Raw genomic sequence first — 21,697 nt, forward strand, 5'->3', positions numbered from 1 at the left:
AGAGCACACCAGCCCTGGTCTGTTCCCCGGCATAAGACTCCAGCATCAATGACCCCAGACGTGTCTACCACCAGCTCTTGGTGCCTGATTGACTCCAGAGGGGCTATAGAATGCTCAGGGTCGCTGAACATGGCTTCCTCAGCAGCGGTTGGATGTTTCAGAGCATTATTATTATTGCCCCTGGGAGCTCCCGGGGTCACCCCCAGCACTAGATCAGAAAGAGGGAGTTTTACAGCCATCAATGTCTGCAGCTAGACAGACCAACCTCACCTAACCTGTTTCTTTACTAGTGCAGTGCCAGTTCAGGGTGCGTGCTCATTCAGAGCAGGCCGATTTATTTGCCCCTGGAAGTGCTGCTTGCAGTGTTGTAGATACCTGCAGTATGGCTGCTTGCAGTGTTGTAGATACCTGCAGTATGGTTGCTTGCAGTGTTTGGAGACCTGCAGTATGGCTGCTTGCAGTGTTGTAGATACCTGCAGTATGGCTGCTTGCAGTGTTGTAGATACCTGCAGTATGGCTGCTTGCAGTGTTGTAGATACCTGCAGTATGGCTGCTTGCAGTGTTGTAGATACCTGCAGTATGGCTGCTTGCAGTGTTGTAGATACCTGCAGTATGGCTGCTTGCTGTGTTGTAGAGAACCGCTCATCGACTTCACACTCGACACTGGACTCTCTTGGGTCATCAGCAATACATGCATACAATGTGTAAAGTTCATTGTTATACCATCACGATCCGGTCAAATTGCACCGAATTTAACACTGCACTCCCTCAGCAATACACCCGAAGTCGAGGACCGGTTCTCGAGATATGCACAGACACGCAGACACACATAGATTTCTTCCTTTATAGTTAGATAGAAGAGTCCACCTACAGAGCGTGCCCCCCCCCCCCCCCCCCATATGTCCTTCTCTCTTTGTGTGTTGGTATCTCTCTCTGTGTGTCTCTCACACTATTTGGCCTCCATGTTGATCAACACATCACACAAAAAACATAAAAACACATAATGTGGCCATTTAACATAGTAGGATACCAGTTTTGCATGATTTTGTAAAGTGGCAATGCTCATGAGTGCTCATAAGTTTTATGCAAGTAAAATGGTTGCATATGCAACCATCTCTTTTTGGGAAGTGTGTGTTCATATTTGCCTTGGTGGCACTAGTGCGAGTGGGGGATAAATTGCATATGACGACCGTCGGATCTAGTCTCGGTTCCTTTCATTTGAAAACAGATATCAGCAAGAATTTTAAACGGTTAGACAAACTCCTCTATTCGCTCAAACACATCTTGAACAGACACTTAATCTGCTACTTGTGTGGAACCACAATTTCAGCAGTCAGACCCAATCTCTGAAATCATCAATCTGAGTTCCAGCGAGAGACACGCTGCTTCGCAGCACAGATCGTGAACCATAAATGCACCTGCTCTTGCTTCCAGCATTTTACGTGGAGGTGGCCCCTTCTTTTCAGGTGTTGCTTTAATGTGAATACGCTGAGAGAGAAGCTAGAAGGCTTGCTGCCAGCCAGGTAATAGTTTCTCTTATTATCGCCTCCTTATGCCACATTTCCACCACAACAGCCCTTCACAATGAGAGAAAGCTGGGCATGTTAGCAGGACACTGTATACATCACCTAATTAACCCAATCTGAATGCCAACCACAATACCCCTCACCCAAACATAAACCTTATCTCTCTCTCTCTCTCTCTCTCTCTCTCTCTCTCTCTCTCTCTCTCTCTCTCGCTCTCGCTCTCGCTCTCGCTCTCGCTCTCGCTCTCTCTCTCTCTCTCTCTCCCTCCCCCCACCTTCTTTCTCCCTCCCCTGAGCATGGAATGAAAGCAAATTGCTTATCTTTGACATAATGGGACTATTTTTACCCATGAAAGGCGAAACACAGAAGTCATTTGGGTCAATGGTACAGGCTGCTAATCAAGCAGGGACAGTGATTAGTGCCACCGAGTTAATCGGAGGGCCCCTGACACCCAATGCTGTCATACTGGAAGCCTGCTGGATGCCCCCCCTTCCAACATAACTGATGTAGATGAGGCAGACTGGCCTTGTCCACACATTCACATTCACAGACATTTTAGAAAACAGGGTTTTTCCAAATCTCGTCAACATCAATTGTGTTTTAGGAAATCTCTCCGTCCACACAAGCAAAAGCACTCCTGATGACGTGTGGACGGGAGGCTAAAAACACAGAGAAAATACTAAAAGATTATTCAAAATATCCGAGTGTGGACGGGGCCAATAGTCATGATGTCACCATTTCCCATAAAATTATGTTTCATAGAACGGTTTCACCCATTCAAACAAATGTTTTAAATTTTAAATTTTTTTTATCTTCACCCTGGAAGGAGTTTTCAGAATGGTCTGCTCTCAGCGACCTCAAATGCAGTTTGAGGGGGGGGGGGGGGGGGGGGGATTCAAAGCTTCACAGTCCTATACAGTCCAGTATCTATATACACTACTATTAGGGATGCCCCGATCACATTTTTGCCACTGATACTGATCACCGATCGTCGTGAGCCATATCGGCCGATACCGATCTGATACCAATAGTTTTTGATAAAAAAAAATTACATTTTTTTTATATAATCTATTTTTTATTTATTTTTTATAAAATATATATATTATATAATTAGACTTGTACTTGTATTCTCTGTGAGACATCGCCACCACGCAACAAGCTCCACTGTCTGTGTGTACTCTAGTAGCCTCCAGCTACGGCCAGGATTCTCCGGAGCTGCAGCTGGACCCTATACTCGAGTAGCCTGCAGCTACGGCCAGGATTCTCCGGAGCTGCAGCTGGACCCTATTGATCAAATTCAACAACATGCCCTCAGCTCGAATATGCATCGAATGAGTGTTATAAAACATTGATATCAGGAGCTATCTGTGGCTACTGCTGGCCGGCTATATAACGTTGATACAGCGCCTCAGTGAACTATTTAGTTCAGTGGGACATTTCGTTTTGAACAGTGAGCTGGCGTCAGCTAACGTGAGCTAGCGGAGGTATCATACACGTCTCTACTAGACTTGCTGGAGCGTTTGTTGATGTCAGGAGCTATCGGTAGCTGGCCGGCTAGATACCATTTGGTTAGACAATGCCTCATCATGTATTGGACTGGAAGTGAATGGTTGACTGGTCATTTTGTAACGGTGGCTAACGTTAGCTCAGGGAGACGCCGTCCTCCCGTCCCACTACTAGACTAGACTAGACCCGTGTTTACATGCGTGCGGGAGGGGCTGGAGGGAGGAGCAGACGCCGCACCACTGTGTGGGAGTGAGTGTGTGCAGCTCCCGGTGTCTGAGACAGAACTCAGCGAGTGAGATCGGTTTTGACGATCGGCGAAAATAAAGCATTATCACCGATCACCGATCGCATATTTATACTGATTATCGGCCGATAACGATCGGTGGCCGATCGATCGGGGCATCCCTAACTACTATAGATACAATATAAAATACAATATATAATATAACAATCAAAATTTGACAAATGGATTTTGACATTTACCGGGGCCAGTTTCTAATTGAAGCCACCCGTAGGTGCTCTTTGAGAGCGGTTTTGAAGGAGGGTAGGGATTCACATTCCTTTACAGTTGTGGGTAGGGCTGTGGGTAGGGCGTTCCACATTGATGTGGCATAATTGCAAAACGTGTTTAGTCCCTTGTTTGAGCCGAATCTGGGTTGAACGTGATTTGTGGAGCTCCCTCTGGTGTTGTGATCGTGGTATTCACTGACCTTTGGGAAGTATTTTTACATGTACATGGGTACCTTGGTCGTGTAGTGTATCTTGTAGACCAGGCCCATTGCAAGTTGCTGTACTCTGTTGTCTACTCTAAGCCATCCTAGGTTGTCAAAGTGGGCAGGGGTGAGGTGGGTTCTAGGAGTAAGGTCAAGCAGTAGTCTGACCAGTTTGTTTTGAGATGTTTGTAATTTTGTTTTTAGCGCCTTTGAGGTGCTTTGGTACCATGAGGTGCAAGCATAGTCGTAGTACCCTTGAATGAGTGCTCCTGTTAGAGTCTTCAAGGTATTCTAATACACATTTAACTTAATATTAGCTGACATATTATAAAATCAAATATTTAATTTTATATTATAAAATGCACACGCACGTCCCTTCTTTTTGGTCTTTGGAAAGACCAGATGAGGTCAGTGGAGTTTGATAGTATTTACTGAAGATGGCCAGATAATTTTGATATTTAAACATTAAATATGATAATACATTGGGGCGCCCTCGTAGCGCACCACATAGTGCCTTGCACACCTACTGTACGCTGCCGTCCCGGGTCCGCCTCCCGCTCCCGGGGGATAATTTGTTGCATGTCTTCCCCACCTATTCTCCCGTTCGCCCTCTCCTCCTCTGTCGGTCATGTCTGACCATGAAAAAGCAATAAATGCAAACAAATTATCTAAAATTTTAAAAATTATAAGACATAATAAATGTATACATGCAGCATTAAAAAAAATCTAGGGACGGTTTGGGAGAGGGATGGGTTTTAGTTTGTGTGGTGTGATAACAATGTTGAAATTGAGAAGTTAGAGTGGGAATTGCACCCTTAACTGCGCTGGGTTTGCACGCGGATTCTGCTCCGTCTTTGCGAGCTATAAACAAAGGACATTGCGCGGATGTGATATAGGGCTGCCAGATTTTGGGAAATAATCGAATTGCGATTTTTCTGACAGATATTGCGATTGCGATTAAATTTGCGATTATAATTATAATTTTTTTAAGCAGCCCCTCAGAGGTTTATTGTAAAATGTGGCTTGCATCTGGCCTACGCGGTGGGTCTGTTCGGGACACCGAGCCTGAAAATGTTTCTTTTTACCTGGGAATCGATACCGGTACCACACAACAATAACAACAACTTGCAAAGGAGATCGTATCTCAATGGGACTTCCTGGTAAAATAAAAATAAAAGTAAAAAAAAAGGTTTTAAAAAGAAAATTGCGATTTGCTAATTGCATCATTTCAAATCGTGATTTCGATTTAAAATCGATTAATCGTTCAGCCCTAATGTGATACCAGCGCAGACACGCCCATTATGTGTGGCTTTCGGAGCAGTCTGCACTCTTGACAGCGCTGTTGGCAGATATCAGGAAGTGGAAAAATAAGCCCGAAATGAGGCATAAGTCCAATGCACACGGCAGAGCGACGTCTGTAAGTGTGTGTGTGTGTGTGTGTGTGTGTGTGTGTGTGTGTGTGTGTGTGTGTGTGTGTGTGTGTGTGTGTGTGTGTGTGTGTGTGTGTGTGTGTGTGTGTGTGTGTGTGTGTGTGTGTGTAAGAGAGACGGAGAAAGGGAGAGAGAGAGACGGGTTGTTTCATTCATAACAATGGAAGCGATACAATTCTGTCGGTCGCCTCACTTAAAAAGTCGGTCGCCTGGCAAAAATCGCCCGCCGTGTGCGTTGGACTATAGACACAAAATACAAATTAACACTTTAATCGCCGGAAACGCAGAAACTCGTCATTGCCCGCCATGCTCATTCTGCCGAAGACGCCGTAACACGTCTTTGATATCAATATTTCAAAAATCTGTGATCGAAATCATATTTATCCTCCGGGGACCTGAGATATACTGCTGAGCTCCACTCAACTCTCTAACGGTTCAAGAGCGCCATCTGGTGGCCGATCGGCAGATGAAGTCATGTGGATGAAGTGGTGCTCACCCATATTTCGTCCGGGCACTCGCTATCATTAGCAGGACTCCATCTTGACACAGTGAACACCGATCGGTGCAAATAACTCGACAAACAACATGATTTGGACGTATATACTATTATACAACCTGGAGATGGATCGGGTATTTCGACATCCCATAATAGGAATATCTCTGCTCCACGCTCATCGCCCAACGGCGCGAGGAAGATACGGTAAGATCCAGCGTTATTTTCCAACGTGTTCTTTACTAACTGCTCTGATGATCATATCACCCACACTAGATGAATGATATAACGTTGCCCACGGAATTATAAACGACCCCCCGCCCATCCGGTCAACATCAGATGATACATAGTAACTTCTAGAACCACGTCCAGTTGAATTTTTTTATCTCGCGCCGATTGCTATCAAACTGTATTTCATCATCAATATAATGTATTTGGAGCTATAAATCACGTTCTGGAGAAAGCTGCAGAAAACGATAAAAACATACTTATACTTTAGACCGTATTTTAGTATGAATATGTGAATGAAAAAGTATAACGTTGCTACACCCTGAACAATAGATATAGGACATTGAATGGGCCATGATAATGTCAATTTAGCAATCAAATTTAAAAAGTTATAGCCCTGCAAAGAAGGGGAACTTCTCCATAGACAAATAGAGATGGCGAGGGATGGTAAATTATGAATTTAACCATGGCGATCAAAGTGTTAAGCAAGCTCTATACATTACGAAGTAAACACAATACAATACGAAATTAACGGAATACTAATGGTGAAAAATACGTTATACACATAACGTATTTTTCACCATTAGTATGCCGTTCATTTCGTATTGTATTTAGTTAACTTCGTAATGTATAGAGCTAGCTTAATTTGTATTTTCATGACACATTGCGTCCTGTGTTTCTGTCACTATCTTTCGTCATTGCATATGTTTGTAATGTCATATTCCAATTACATTTGTCAGATATAATTGTACTATATTCTATTGTGCTATATTTTTATTTAGTTTATATCCCATTTAATTGTATTCAATCTCTTTATTAAGTTGTAAAGCCCTGGCCTATATTTGATTTCATAATCATATTTTCTGAAAATCCGCCTAAAATACATACCTAAGTAAATGGAATATTGCTCCACTTCTACAAGGTTCATTTGTATGTTATTGGTATCTAGGGACATCTATGGACCTCAGGGAATGTATTCGCAGTGTCAAAAATATTGTGTATATTACTAGGCTTGCTTAAATTGTGATGAAACAAAGGAGAATATGAATTGTGAATTTTCTGATTATAATAATAAACTGTATTTATATAGCACCTTTCATACACTGATTGCAGTTAAAAGTGCTTTATATATATAATGAATACATAATAAATAACAAAAATAAATTGCAGCATGATGCAAAATCTAAATCGTGTTTAAAAATCAATCAATCAATAACGCAGACAACATTGGGAAAGCCAATGGGATCTCTGGGTGGCTGCATGGCTCAATGTCATCCTTTATTTCATCCAGTAGAGTAGATCAAGGATTTATTGAGCTGGCAACCTGTGTCTCCGGATGATTTCGGTCTCAATTAAATAAAAAAGGTGATATTCTCCTTTGAAATATCATTTCACGGGCATGCCTGGCATTACGATGCCTGCGTCTGGCAACAATTACTGCTGCCATGATCACCTGTGACACGCTGGCATGATGCCTCTTTATAGCGCTTAGGGATCTGTGCTTATTTACCACCATGTCTGTGAAGAGACGGTTGGTGAGTCGCGTTAACTGGTCGGTGCAATTGGCGCCGGCCTTTCTGGATACCGAGCAGATTCCGACGAGGCTAATTTACATAGAAAGGGGACATGTTCCCGCCATATGACCTCATTTAAATACGCGCCAATTGCACCGGAAGCAATGCTGACGGATCGCATGCACCACCTCATTTCACCCATTGCACGTCCTCTGTGGATACCAAACAGAGTTTCAGAGCGATATGCAACGGCTTTCCGTCGGAAAAAGATGTGCAAACCCTTTGTGGATCCCGCCCTTAGAGAGTAAGACACCGGTATCTGTTCAAATGTAAACGGTACCAAACCCTAGCAGTGAGAGGAACTCTGAGGCTGGTCATGGCTGGTGGCAGTGAGAGGAACTCTGAGGCTGGCCATGGCTGGTGGCAGTGAGAGGAACTCTGAGGCTGGTCATGGCTGGTGGCAGTGAGAGGAACTCTGAGGCTGGTCATGGCTGGTGGCAGTGAGAGGAACTCTGAGGCTGGCCATGGCTGGTGGCAGTGAGAGGAACTCTGAGGCTGGTCATGGCTGGTGGCAGTGAGAGGAACTCTGAGGCTGGTCATGGCTGGTGGCAGTGAGAGGAACTCTGAGGCTGGTCATGGCTGGTGGCAGTGAGAGGAACTCTGAGGCTGGTCATGGCTGGTGGCAGTGAGAGGAACTCTGAGGCTGCTCATGGCTGGTGGCAGTGAGAGGAACTCTGAGGCTGGTCATGGCTGGTGGCAGTGAGAGGAACTCTGAGGCTGGTCATGGCTGGTGGCAGTGAGAGGGAGCAGCAGAGGCCATACCCCCTGGAGCATTTGGCTGTACATGGGTACAATTACTGGCCCGTGAACCCGTAAACCTGCAATTACAAACTCTAACAACATCAGGCACAGGCGTCCCCCCCCCATGTGCTGCAGCTCTCCCTCCTGGGCTCTGGGAGTTAAGCTTTACAATCAGCAGAGCGTGACTTCAGAAGATAATTGCACAAGAGCGACACGCGCAACATCCTCGCGGGGGGAAGACTGACGGCGGAGGTGGAATTTTGTTTGAAATTCATCAAATTTTAATCCAGTGCGTACATTTCCATATTTCCATATTTATCTCTTTGCACTCCTAGCATACACTTCCCCTCTGCATATAATTTGGCCCTATTAATAGCTCACACCTATCCTCTCTCCCCAGCACACACAAACACACACACACACACACACACACACACACACACACACACACACACACACACACACACACACACACACACACACACACACACACACACACACACACACACACACACACACACACACACACACACACACACACACACACACACACACACACACGCTGTCACCGCTATCGAAAAAGGAGACGATTTGACAACCCCCAATCAGTCCCTGCATTCAGAGACACATGTATCCCAGATAGAGCTCTCTGTGAACCACTCTGTTTCCGCCACAGTTGGTAAATTGACTTTGTGTGATGCAGGTGGCAGAAGAGCGGTGGGTGCTTGGGGAACACCGGAGATAAAATGTAAGATTCATACACTCCTCCCTCCCACTATAATGAAGCAACGTATTAAGTTAGATCACTCTGCTACTCCAAAATGCCCCCCCCCCCCGCTCAATAACTCTGTCTTCTCGGCGTCATTGTCAACCCCCTTCCTTCCTCTAGCCCCCCCCCCCCCCACCCAAAGGTAATTGCTCTTACCTGAGCCACTGTAATGGATCCTGGATGAAGTATTGACCGCTGCTAGATTTTGATTAAGGGGCTGCAGGGCAGAACATGTCTTTAATGAAACTGAGGAATCAGCATTCTCCGGTTGGTATATGGCGCGGCATCGGTCGCAGTATACGGTGCAGTGCGGCCGCGATGATGCAGCCCGCACGTGCCCCGATCAGACCCCCGATCCCCCAGCGGACCCAGGTGGAGAGCAAACAGCCACCCAATCAGAAGGTTGTATTCCTGCACTAACACCGATGGAGGGTATACCTCATTTAGAAAATATTAGCATTCACTCACTCACTCACTCACTCACTCACTCACTCACTCACTCACTCACTCATGCAATAAATCAATCATTCACCTGGCTGCTCCCTCACTGCAGCACCTTTACTTATAATCAGTTCCTCCTTTGTGGCACAAGGTCATGTTTTTTCAGTGAATTGTGGCATCGGGGGGATGCCTTGAATTAGCTTCTCTCCACTTTCTTAAATTGACTTTTTCGCTCGTGTTATGATAAGTGATCACATCTCAGCGAGAGATGAAAGCAAATGACCCCTCTGGTTCTCTGGGCACGCAGAGAGACATCATCTAAAAGGAGAGTATTAGCACACCAAAAAAAGACACCGCGGTTATGATGAACACCATTTGCCAAGGCTTTAATGCATTAGCAGAGTAAGATGATTAACTTTGAATCCATTTAATCAACTGCACGCGCTTTCTCAAATGGCCAACTGTCAGTCGCCGGGTAAAAACTTCCCTCAGATCTGTCGGGGGGAATGGGCGGGGGAACATATGTATCAATTCGCCGGGCCACCCTTAGTAAGGACATGGATGAAGTCAGCCAAATAGTATTTTTGGGAGTGATGGACCATCGGCTAAGTGTTTGTGGGGCATATTTGGGATCCGATGTCGACCTCTTCTGTGAATCTAGTCTGACTTTGAAGGTGTTTTTCATGGTGCCTGGTTCGTTGAACACAGAAAGTCAATGTGCCCTTCAGTGCATTGTTACTGATAATGTGGTGGACCTCCCGCCTACCCTCCTCCCATCTGGGCTTGTGCACATGTCGATAGCGGCCTATCTGAGCCCAGTGTTTCACCCCACCAGCTGGCCCTCTAAGCACGGTCAAACAGCCAGGGACCCTGCACAATTGTATTTGTGTTGAACATGGCTGTCATCAATAACACAGTGCAAAGATTGCATTGTTGATCTACTCATTATCAATACCACGAACAGGCCGGGACTTAGTATTTGCATTCATCGATGTAATCGAGCCCATACAATTGATTGATCGATTGATTGATCGATCCATTTCATCACTGACTGCATTTATCACTCGATCGACCAATAGAAAAGCGGTTATTGACGCACCCCTCCCTCTCTGGGTGTTGCTTGTTTCGCAGACCTGGACGACCCGGTGGTGACGGTCCACCAGAGCATAGGGGAGGCCAAGGAGCAGTTCTACTACGAGAGGACCGTGTTCCTGCGCTGCGTGGCCAACTCCAACCCGCCCGTCCGCTACAGCTGGCACCGCGGGAGAGAGGTCCTGTCACAGGGCTCCGACAAGGGTGTGGAGATCTACGAGCCCTTTTTCACACAGGTAAGACCGAGACAAGGATGTGACCTTTGAACCTTGATAAAAATAATCTGCCCACTATTAGGGACGTCATGCCTGTACCTCTTTATTAGAACTCAATGAAATTTGAACTCAATTAAACCTTTTGTTCCATTCTTTCTTTTGTGTTGCCTTGCTCAAGGCATTTACTTAGGGAGTAAATGAGGGGTATATATACATTTACTAGTGCTAGTACAATAAAGGGGAAGTATTCATAATAGGTCAAAGGCATGATGATTCAAAGAGAATGTATCTTTAACCCAGGTCACAGCCAGGGGGAGGAGGAGAACAATAACTATGATATATGAGAGGATGGAAAGAGAGGGGGGGTCTCAGAAGAGAGGAGAGAACATGAATCAAAGAGAAAGAAGGAAGACAAATGGGTGTTGGCCAAATTGAGAAATATGGTTGGAAGCTAATAGGTGAATGAGCCCAGATAACACTGCCCACCTGAACCTCCTCTTCACTCCACCCTTCTGTCCCTCCATCCCTCCCTCCATCTCTCCCTCTCTCCTTCCTTCCCTTCAGCCAGACACTCACAGAGCATAAACATATATAAAGATGAAGGGGTGGCGTTTCAAACACCAGCTTTCATTTCTGCTATCCCTTACTCTCTCTCTCTCTCTCTCTCTCTCTCTCTCTCTATCTATCTCTATCTCTCTCTCTCTCTCTCTCCCTCTCTCTCTCTCTCTCTATCTCTCTCTCTCGCTCTCTCTATATTTCTCTCTCTCTCTCTCGCTCTCTCTATCTATATCTCTCTCTCTCTCTCGTATCTACCCCCTAGCAAAAAGAAAGAACTGGATAAAAATGTAGTGGGGTGTGTAAATGGAAGCATGGTCTGGTGTTTTCCCATGGCCAAACACCAGGGGTGGGGGGCTGATGTTTACATGGGTCCTGTTGGATGGTGCTCCTCTGTGGGAAAAGGCCTTGAGGAAGTTGCTGTTAGGAGCTCAGCAGGCAGAGGTATTCTGATAATATAGCTTGAGACTTGCTTCACACAGTCCAGCTGATCATTGTTAGATGCCCTTTCTCACAGTCTCAATATCCCCCTTCTCTCTCTCTCTCTCTCTCTCTATCTCTCTATCTCTCTCTCTCTCTCTCACGCCTCTCACACCTCCCTTGTTCATATACTGTATTTTCTATCTCTCTCTTGGCCCTCTTTTTGTCTCCCCTTCCCATCCCCCACCGCTGCTGCTTCATCTCTACATCAATCCACACTGCAGTCCAATCCTGTCTAACGTGCCAGTGGCCCCCTCAGCCTGCTCTGCCCCCCTGCATCTTCCCCATCAGCCTCATCTGCCCCCCTCAGCCTCAGCATCCTCTGCCCCCCTCAGCCTGCTCTGCCCCCTGCATCTTCCAAATAGATTTCCATTCCAATCTGTCCCCTGCTGTGAGGACAGTCTGCACTCTGAATACCACACTACTCATCTGCTGTTACCAGCCTGAAGCAGAGGAGGGGATGGAAAGAGAGAGGGGTGGGGGGAGAGAGAGACAGATAGAGGGAGATAGATAGACAGAGAGAGGGAGAGAGAGATGGAGGGATAGAGAGGCGGGAAAGAGTGAGGGAGAGATAAAGGGAGATGGGGGGGGACAGAGAGAGGGAGAGATATAAAGATAGAGGGTGGGGGGAGACAGAGAGAGGGAAAGAGATAGACAGAGAGATGGAGGTAGAGAGAGTGGGTCGGAGTGGAAATGATGGAGGGGGTTCCTTCCTGAATCTAATAAAATTAAGTTGTGTACGATCGTTCTTCGTGTGGAAATTAAAGAGATGACTGATTGTGATGTTGTGAGGACTGCCACTGTGTCTGGTTCACTCATGTCCTCATCTGCGGCCAACCCACGTCCCCTTCCCACCCATGTCCCTATTCCCGGAGTCAAACCAGATCAAAAGCTTGCATCCCACATCACATCGTGCTGCATGGGCAGAGCCTCTGCCTGTCATGCCGTGTCGAAAATCAAATGCGCATTCTCAGTGTAAGGACCCCCTATAGTGAGACCACCCCATCCTCCAGTGGGATATGGTATCTCGTATGAGGGGTGTTGACCGCGGGGTGATCTGCACATGATGTTTACCAAGTCATCAAATTAAGCTTTGTGGAAAAGTCCCTTTGATGCAGTTACTTATTTATAAATATTTCTGTGAAGTTACCATACAGTCTGTGAACTGTGAACTTTGTTGCTTTTGAGAGGAGTGAATTTTTTCACATTATGTTACATTAAGACAGATGAATACTAAAAATACACCATCTCTAATTCCGAGCTGTCCAGTTCAAATGCAGCTGTTTTTTGAAAATTATGTTTACATGTTTATCCGCATCCCCCAATTACTTAGGTTTGTAAGATATTTTGTTTATGCATGATATTGTGAGAAAGGGGCAGGACTAGATAAGCATTTGCTTCCTTCTGCTCCTTATCAAACTCATTTGTCTATCATTTAATGAAGAATGCAAGATTTCATTTTCAATTAGTTTCTTTAGTTTATAATTTTTCTTGTGTTTTTATATGGTTGATTGTTCGAGATCAAATAAACTCAACTCAACTCAATGCTCAGTCTATTCCCATGGGTGTTTTTTTTGTTGTATACTTGGTGACGCTTGTGTGGCACACATCTGCATACCGGTGTCGGTTTGATCTGAGCTGCAGGGGGAGACGAAAATCCTGAAGCTGAAGAACCTGCGTCCTCAGGACTACGCCAACTACAGCTGCATCGCCTCCGTCAGGAACGTCTGTGGCATCCCAGACCGCAGCGTCATCTTCAGACTCACCAACAAGACAGGTAGCCTACTGCGGGACACTTTTAGAGTGCATCAGGGTCTAACGATCCCAATGTAGAATCCCCAATGTACATACATTTCATTTCATTTCATTTTTATTTTGTTTCGCACATGGTAGTGTATTACAGTTCATTACAAATTCATATAATTCATTTTATAATCAAATACACCCATAAGCGAAAAGGAGCAGGGAGAAGAATACATTCTTATTAATACCTGCCCCCTAAATGCAAATGCAGTTTGATTCCGTTTTTAAAGAACATTTGTACCTTAGGTAAACCCACTCAATGTATAGAGCCATAACATATTGGAATAGGATCCCATTACATATCATACGGACGGAAAACAAGGACACTTTCAAAAAGAAACTTAAAGGAGTCATAATCCGGAATGAAATCATTATGTCATGCATGAGTGTAGCTGCATCCATGTTATCCAAACTTCTTCTGTCTACTTTGTGTTTTTTTTTTTTAAAGCTATGGTGAAATGGATTCACCTATGACCTTTTGTTTTATTTTCTATTGATTACATATGTATGTGATATATGACTGATTTAAACTGAATGTTTCATATTTATATGTGTATATATGTGAGGACCCCAGAAAGAATAGTCAACATGTTGATGATGACTAATGGGGATCCTAATAAACATAAACATAAACATAATCATCTAAATGTAAAGACATAATAAGTCGTTTCAGCCTCTAGATGTCACTAGAGCAACACCAAAACAATGTGTGTTTATATCGGCTAAAATGTCATTATTCAACATTGGCTGATGAAACTTTGAAACATATTTTAGGTAGGGATGTCCGATATTATCGGCCGACCGATATTATCGGCCGATATCGGCAGTAAAATGTGATATCGGAAAATATCGGTATCGGTTTAAAAACAAAAAAAAACAATAACAATATTTGTTATATATATATCCAGTGAAATTATTAGTTACCTGAAATTATTCCGTTTTTTGGACGGGGAAACCCTGCATATATCGGTATCGGTTGATATCGGTATCGGAAATTAAGAGTTGGACAATATCGGAATATCGGTATCGGTAAAATAGCCAATATCGAGCATCCCTAATTTTAGGTTCAACTTTCGGTAGAAAAAGAGAAAGTTGGCAGCCAGTTTGTTTTTGAAAACAGGAGCAGATAACTACGTACCGCCCATTAGAAGCACATTCATCCAATCAGGTGCATTCCACTGGGCATGGCTGGGAGGGAGGGGATACATCACGCAGTAACGTGCACTTGCTGCAGACAAACACACCGCCACACACCTGGACCATATTCCTCGTACCTGGTTCAACTAAGTCGATCAAAAGTCCCATTATCCAGATTCAATGAACCCGATGTTTGAATCCGCACTTTCCCTGTTCCTCGAAGGCTGATTCAGTCTCGTTAATTCGAACCAGACTTGATACTCAGGATAACTGCACGCGCATTGCTCAGTTGAAAAGACAGCAGATGTCAATCACAGAAATCCTGATTTTCTAATGGCATTGATTGATTGATTGATTTAAAACTGTATTAACAGATTGCAGAATGGGTACAATACAGTATGGCTCAATAGCCTCGCCGACAAGTTAAATGCATAATATATAGGCAAATTTTAAGTCCCTCATTACCCCAATCAATCAGATTATATTTCTTTAAATGTGCCTGCTGGCAGTAGGCTTAATGGAATGAATAATCGAATGAGATCTATTGCTAGCGAAAATAATTTGTTCAACTCTTTCAGAATAAGTAGATACAAACAAGCCCAAAGAGTATCTAATTGATACGAATTAATAGATACTTGTGAGGTACTGTATGAGCTCGGCTTAGGTATCATGTACTTTATATATAAATACATGGTTCCCAAAATGTTCAAGGCGCAACCCGAAATAACGTGTCAGAGAGGCTTGGAGGCTATACAGTTTCACTATTAATCAGGTTTGAATCTGTTTCGGACATCATCCATACATGCATTTAATTGATTAACCTTTGGTTTATACCAGTGACACCTCATGTTCATCATCAGATAACACTAACAGTGCTTGAACAGATAGATGCATTTTCTCAAATTCATTAATGTCAACGGCTCATTCAATTTCTCAAATCCGCCAAACAGCGCATCTCATCAGACATTTTAATCCCAGTTACAATATCACAATAACGTGTGAGTGACAGTGATACAATTAAACAATCCACAGATTCAGATTCCTCGTAATTCATAATCCACAGTCCACACATAAAGACGCTTAAATTTATGCTTGAATGAAACACAATCAGGGCGCTCCGTTAAGCAAATACTGTACATCCACAGCAGAGAATATGAAACTAATCAGAGCCAAACGGCCGATAGGTTTCATTCATTAAAAATATCCCTGCGGGATTCACATTTGCAATGTTCCGTGTTATTAAAATAACCACTTGTGTGTCGCGACGCGCAAGCGCCATATCCGAAATATGACGTGCATTATTTAGGACAAAGTAAATTTATAGGCTGAATATGATTTATTATCAGCATTTTAGGTCTATTATTTTACATTTCAAAAGCCCCCTCTAGAAAAATGAAGCACAAAAACATAATTCAGAATGGTATAATGGGATCTAGACTGTGAGAATTATTTCAGGGAGCGAACTGCATTTCTTTGCGAGGGTGTGGCCATGTAGCTTATCGAGCTAACTGAACTAAACCCTGCGCTGGAGCAGGTTCAAACTTTCTGATCTGTTGCCATAGCGATTTAGAAAATCCAACATCGGGGAATGGACAGGTCTGGCTTAAGTCAAGCTATTCTGAAAATTATCCGGCTAACTCAGTTAGCCAGGTACAAGGAACAGGGCCCTGTAGTGGGTCTTAAAGGGGCACTTCACCAAAATAAATATGCTGATTTACTTGGCACATAATCTCACGCACATCCAAAACCTCAACCCAACAGTTTTACACACATTAATTTAGTATGACAGTTAATAATAATAATAATAATAATAATAATAATAATAATAATAATAATAATAATAATAATAATAATAATAATAATAATAATAATAATAATACATTTTATTTATAAAGCGCTTTTCAGGAACCCAAAGACGCTGAATTGAGTTATTGAGAGTAAATTAGAGTAAATGAGAGTAAACATAGGGAGGTGTAGTCTGACGTCACTTTGGACCGCCCGCAGGGTCCACCCATTTAGGGATTCATCATTGGGAAAATGTATTATCGGCTATTGTAATAATTATGCCTCATGAACATTGGCAAGCTTTCCATTTTTGCACAAAATGAGTTCCCTTATATCACTAACATTATTGTTTAAGCATTTTTGGTTGAAATACAATTGTACGTAATTATTTTATGATTAATTGCGAATATTTTCATGTTGAGCTATAGATTGTGGATGAATACGCACAGAAAGGTACACCATGCAAATGTTCATGCTTTATTTGTTTTAAACGAGACGATTTAGAAATGGGCAATGGGGAAATACTTTGCAATTTCAAGCGAGGTGGACCGGCCGGAAACAACAATGACGTAACCACTACACCTCCCTATTGAATCATTATGTTGCGTTTATTACAGCTCCATGAAATGATAAGGTTGCAGTCCCTATAAAACAAGGTGTTTTTTCATCAACATCACTTGCTGTAATTAACACAACACAAGGATGAACTAGATCACAAACCAAAACCAGAGACGACGTTCACACCCTTCCCGTAATGAACTGTTATGTAATGTTAATATCAGGAATACTTTGTGACACGGCCCACCAGCCCAACCAACTCACTCTCCACCCCTCCGCACTATCCTTCCACAGCCTCTCCATCCATAAAGCTGCTGGTGGAAGACCCCATCGTGGTGAACCCTGGCCAGACCGTGTCCCTGGTCTGCATCACCACGGGCGGGGAGCCGGCGCCGGCGCTCCACTGGGTCAGCAGCAACGAGAGCCTGCCAGCGAAGAGCGTGGTGAAGGGCGGCACGCTCACCCTCCCGGCCATCACCTCCGACGAGGCCGGGCTCTACAGCTGCGTGGCCAGCAACAACGTGGGCAACCCGGCCAAGAAGTCCACCACCATCGTAGTGCGAGGTGAGAGGGGCTTCACTGAGTGGGTGGGCGAGGAGCGTAAACGAGCTGAATGTTAAGCTATATGTTTTGTTTTCTCCTCAACATATAGTTTGCAAATTGCTATGATGATTGGCTCACATTTTCCAACTCAGCGTGGGCTACGTTGCGAGAACAGATGGTTGTCACAAGTGTATTCACGCATTTCAACATAATGATCTATTTACATTTAGCCTACATTTAATGTATTCGCTGCGGATGTTCCTTGGCAAGGCGTGCAAGGCCTTGAGGACATGGCCTGGTTGATGCACAGACCGTCTGGGTTTGGCCTTATCTCACAAAGTGGATCAGATTTCACACAGTTGTGACTTATCTGGCCACTTATAGACATTCAAGGGCAATGCTCGAGGCAGAGGACTGTAAAACCACCCGTTAAAAGACACTTATTAAAAGAGCGATCACAGCAATTAAGCTACAGTGGCCAGGCCATGAGCATTAGAGGGACAAGCACGTGTCTCCATGGTTTTTACCCTGAGCTGAAGGACACAGGAGAGTCACTGATCTCACACACACACACACACACGCACGCGCGCACTCACACACACACACACACACACACACACACACACACACACACACACACACACACACACACACAAAATTGTACTATGCTTTAAACTGAAAAAAGTGCTTACGACTAGCAATATTATGATAATGAAATAGACAAGATTAGAATATTGACAAAGGTGAGTCTGCCATTGCATCTTTATCAGATATCAAATAATGTCATGGTCAAGGCCAAGGAGACATTTACCCTGACCTCTACCTCTAACTTGATTCTAATGACCATGAAATATGATGACTTTTTATGAAACCGTGTGTGTTTGTGTGTGTGTGTGTGTGTGTGTGTGTGTGTGTGTGTGTACCTCGTTTATGTGAAAAATCTGAGCTAATTCAAGATTTCATACTCACAAAATCAGGACACGCTACCAAATTAGGAAATGTTTGATCTATTGTAGTGTCATAGTTAAGGTTTAGGTTATGTTAAGGTTAGGCTTAGGTTAAGGATAGGGTTCAAATAAGGTAAATAGTGCATTTATATAGCGCTTTTATCCAAAGCGCTTTACAATGTTTGTGCCTCATATTCACCCATTGACTCACACATTCACACACTGACGGCGGAGGCAACCATGCATCTGTTAATAAAATTTTCATTCAATCAATCACTGTGCAGATTGATTGATTGAATGAAAACTTTATTAACAGATTGCAGAATGGGTACAATACAGTACGGCTCAATACATACAATTGTTAACACTATGGCGTCCGTCCACGTGTATATACGGGTTTTGAAAAAGCGCGATGTGGACCAGAGCCACGAGTATATATGTGACGAGTTGTTATTGTTTCATTCCTTATTTATAGCGCTTCTTAGGTACCCGATCCACTACCAGCATCTTTTCAGATATTTGATTTCCGAAACATGCAGTACCGGCCAAACCCGCTTAGGGGCGCCATCGCTCCACTGCAGTATCATTGTGAATAAAAAAAAAAAATTAAGTACAGTCCTGTGGGCGGATCATAGTTCCCTGATCCCAGCCGAACATCCTCCATCTTGGATTAGTTTGGCGAGCATTTTTTTCAGCGTGGAATAATGGGATTTATGATTAGCCAATGTGCATATCGATCTACCAGAATCCGAGGTGGTGAGGAAACGTGACGTTTATATAACGTAACGTGATTGGTCAACGAAAATGCTATATTGAACGCACACTGTATTGCAGATCAATAATAGTAATCGGCGTTCCCCGCCGCCCCCATTTAATCCATAGATGCTCTGTAATAGTCCGGATGCTACGCAGTTTGTTTTATTTCATTTGTATATATACAGCAGAAATGGCGTTTGATATAACGGTGACAACGTTTAGCCTATAATCTCGCTCCCGGGAAAAAAGCCTAGACGAAAAGTGTGTTATACCTTATATTCACGACGCTATAAAATGACAACCAACCGATGGATTTTTATTTTCTTTAAGCCATTATGAAGGCACGGTTTATGCACTCAAGTGACAATGAGAATGGACAGATAGCAATACTATAAAGCATAGATATAGTTAAAACAAAACCAACACGTTTGTTTACATTCTGCGGTCCCCTGCACCATATTAGACGGGTCCAAGCCGGTCATCAAAGTGTTAAGGGGGTGCAGACCAGAGAAATACTTTCATCTTGTTTACATCAGGGTCCCCCATTTTCAATTCATAATGAATTTTAAGTAAGGGTGCAACTTGCTCCGTGCAATCCATTCTTTGTGGATCTAGCCCTGTCTTCACTCTGCCTACACAGAACAACCAGAGCCTGCCGGTGAAAAGTGAAGGGTTAGGGTAGTTAGGGTTAGGGTTAGGGATGCCCCGATCGATCGGCCACCGATCATTATCGGCCGATAATCAGTATAAATATGCGATCGGTGATTGGTGATAATGCTTTATTTTCGCCGATCGTCAAAACCGATCGAAAAACATGATCCAATTATTAGCGGAGATCTCACTGCTGACTTCTCTCTCAGACACACAGAGCTGCTTGCAGCGTACGGCCCCTCCTCCTCCCCAGCCTCTCCCGCACTCGTGTAAACAAGAGCCTTGCAGTCTGCTATAGTCTGGTGCATGCGACGTGAGCTAACGTTGGCTACCTACCGAGCAAACGTTACTGTTTAAACTAAATGACCCAGTGACTACATGAGGCATTGTCTAACGTTATCTAGCTGGCTAGCTACTGATAGCTGCTGATATCAACAAATGCTCCAGCAATAGTCAAGTGCATGATAAGTTACCTCCGTTGACTCGGTAGCTCACGTTAGCTCACGTTAGCTCTAAACTAAATAGTTCACTGAGGCGTTGTCTTAACGTTATCTAGCCGGCTAGCAGTAGCTACAGATAGCTCCTGATATCAATGTCTTATAACATTGATTCGATGCGTATTCGAGCTGAGGGCTTGCTAAATATGATTTATACCAATAGGGTCCAGCTGCAGCGCCGGAGAATGGAGGCTACTCGAGTACACACAGACAGTGGAGCTGTTTGCAGATAGCGAGCATTTTGACTTGTTGTGTGGTGGCGATGTCTCGCAGATAATACAAGTACAAGTCTAATTATATAATATATATATTTTATTATAAAAAAAAGTATTTATATAAAATAAAATTTGATTTAATTTTTTTAATCAAAAACGATCGGTATCGGATCGGTATCGGCCGATATGGCTCAAGACGATCGGTATCGGTGGCAAAAAACGTGATCGGGGCATCCCTAGTTAGGGTAGTTAGGGTTAGGGTTAGGGTAGTTAGGTTTAGGGTTAGGGTAGTTAGGGTTAGGGTAATAATATAATAATAATAATAATAAAATAGTAATAATAATAATAATAATAATAATAATAATAATAATAATAATAATAATAATAATAATAATAATAATAATAATAATAATAATAATAATAATAATAATAATACACTTTATTTGTATAGCACCTTTCATACAGAAACTACAGCTCAAAGTGCTTCACAACAGAAAAAGGACAGGCATAAAATGAGCACATAAAGTGCAGACATATAAAATCACAGTTTTTCACATTAGGATCTAACATCCCAACAGGCCACCTTGTTTGATTCAGTTTTAAATAGACAATAATAAAAAGAGTGAGATAAAATAGACAGAGTAAAATAGTGCAATAGTGCAGTAAAATTGTAGAATAGAATAGATTAAAATATATATATATTTTACAGTGCAATTAAATAGTTGTGGTTTACTGTTCAACAGTTCAAAGTTGTCTGTACCTTCTCTGTTTGGTATCCACAGTTTAAAACTTGACAGTAGTCCCTCCTGTTTTATACCCACTTTGACCCTTTGACCCTAGGGTAGTTAGGGTTAGGGTAGTTAGGGTTAGGGTACTTAGGGTTAGGGTAGTTAGGGTTAGGGTAGTTAGGGTTAGGGTAGTTGTGGTTAGGGTTAGGGTGGTTAGGGTAGTTACTGTAGGGTTATGGTTAGGGTAGTTAGGGTTATGGTTAAGGTTAGGGTAGTTAGGGTTAGGGTAGATAGGGTTAGGGTTAGGGTAGTTA

General features: G+C 43.3%; 1 protein-coding gene across 1 annotated transcript in view; it reads left to right on the top strand.

Annotated features, from left to right (window-relative positions):
• LOC311228905 (MAM domain-containing glycosylphosphatidylinositol anchor protein 2) overlaps nucleotides 1–21,697 on the top strand; it is a gene marked incomplete at its 5' end in the record, with an annotated part of 580,884 nt that overhangs the window by 285,949 nt on the left and 273,238 nt on the right. The window contains 3 exons of the mRNA XM_084314863.1: nucleotides 10,553–10,749; nucleotides 13,408–13,540; nucleotides 17,341–17,610. Coding sequence (XP_084170989.1) covers nucleotides 10,553–10,749; nucleotides 13,408–13,540; nucleotides 17,341–17,610 — 600 coding nt within the window. The remainder of the gene's footprint in view (nucleotides 1–10,552; nucleotides 10,750–13,407; nucleotides 13,541–17,340; nucleotides 17,611–21,697) is intronic.

Source organism: Notolepis coatsorum, assembly GCF_963971535.1.
Source record: "Notolepis coatsorum genome assembly, chromosome: 5".
NCBI lineage: Eukaryota > Metazoa > Chordata > Actinopteri > Aulopiformes > Paralepididae > Notolepis > Notolepis coatsorum.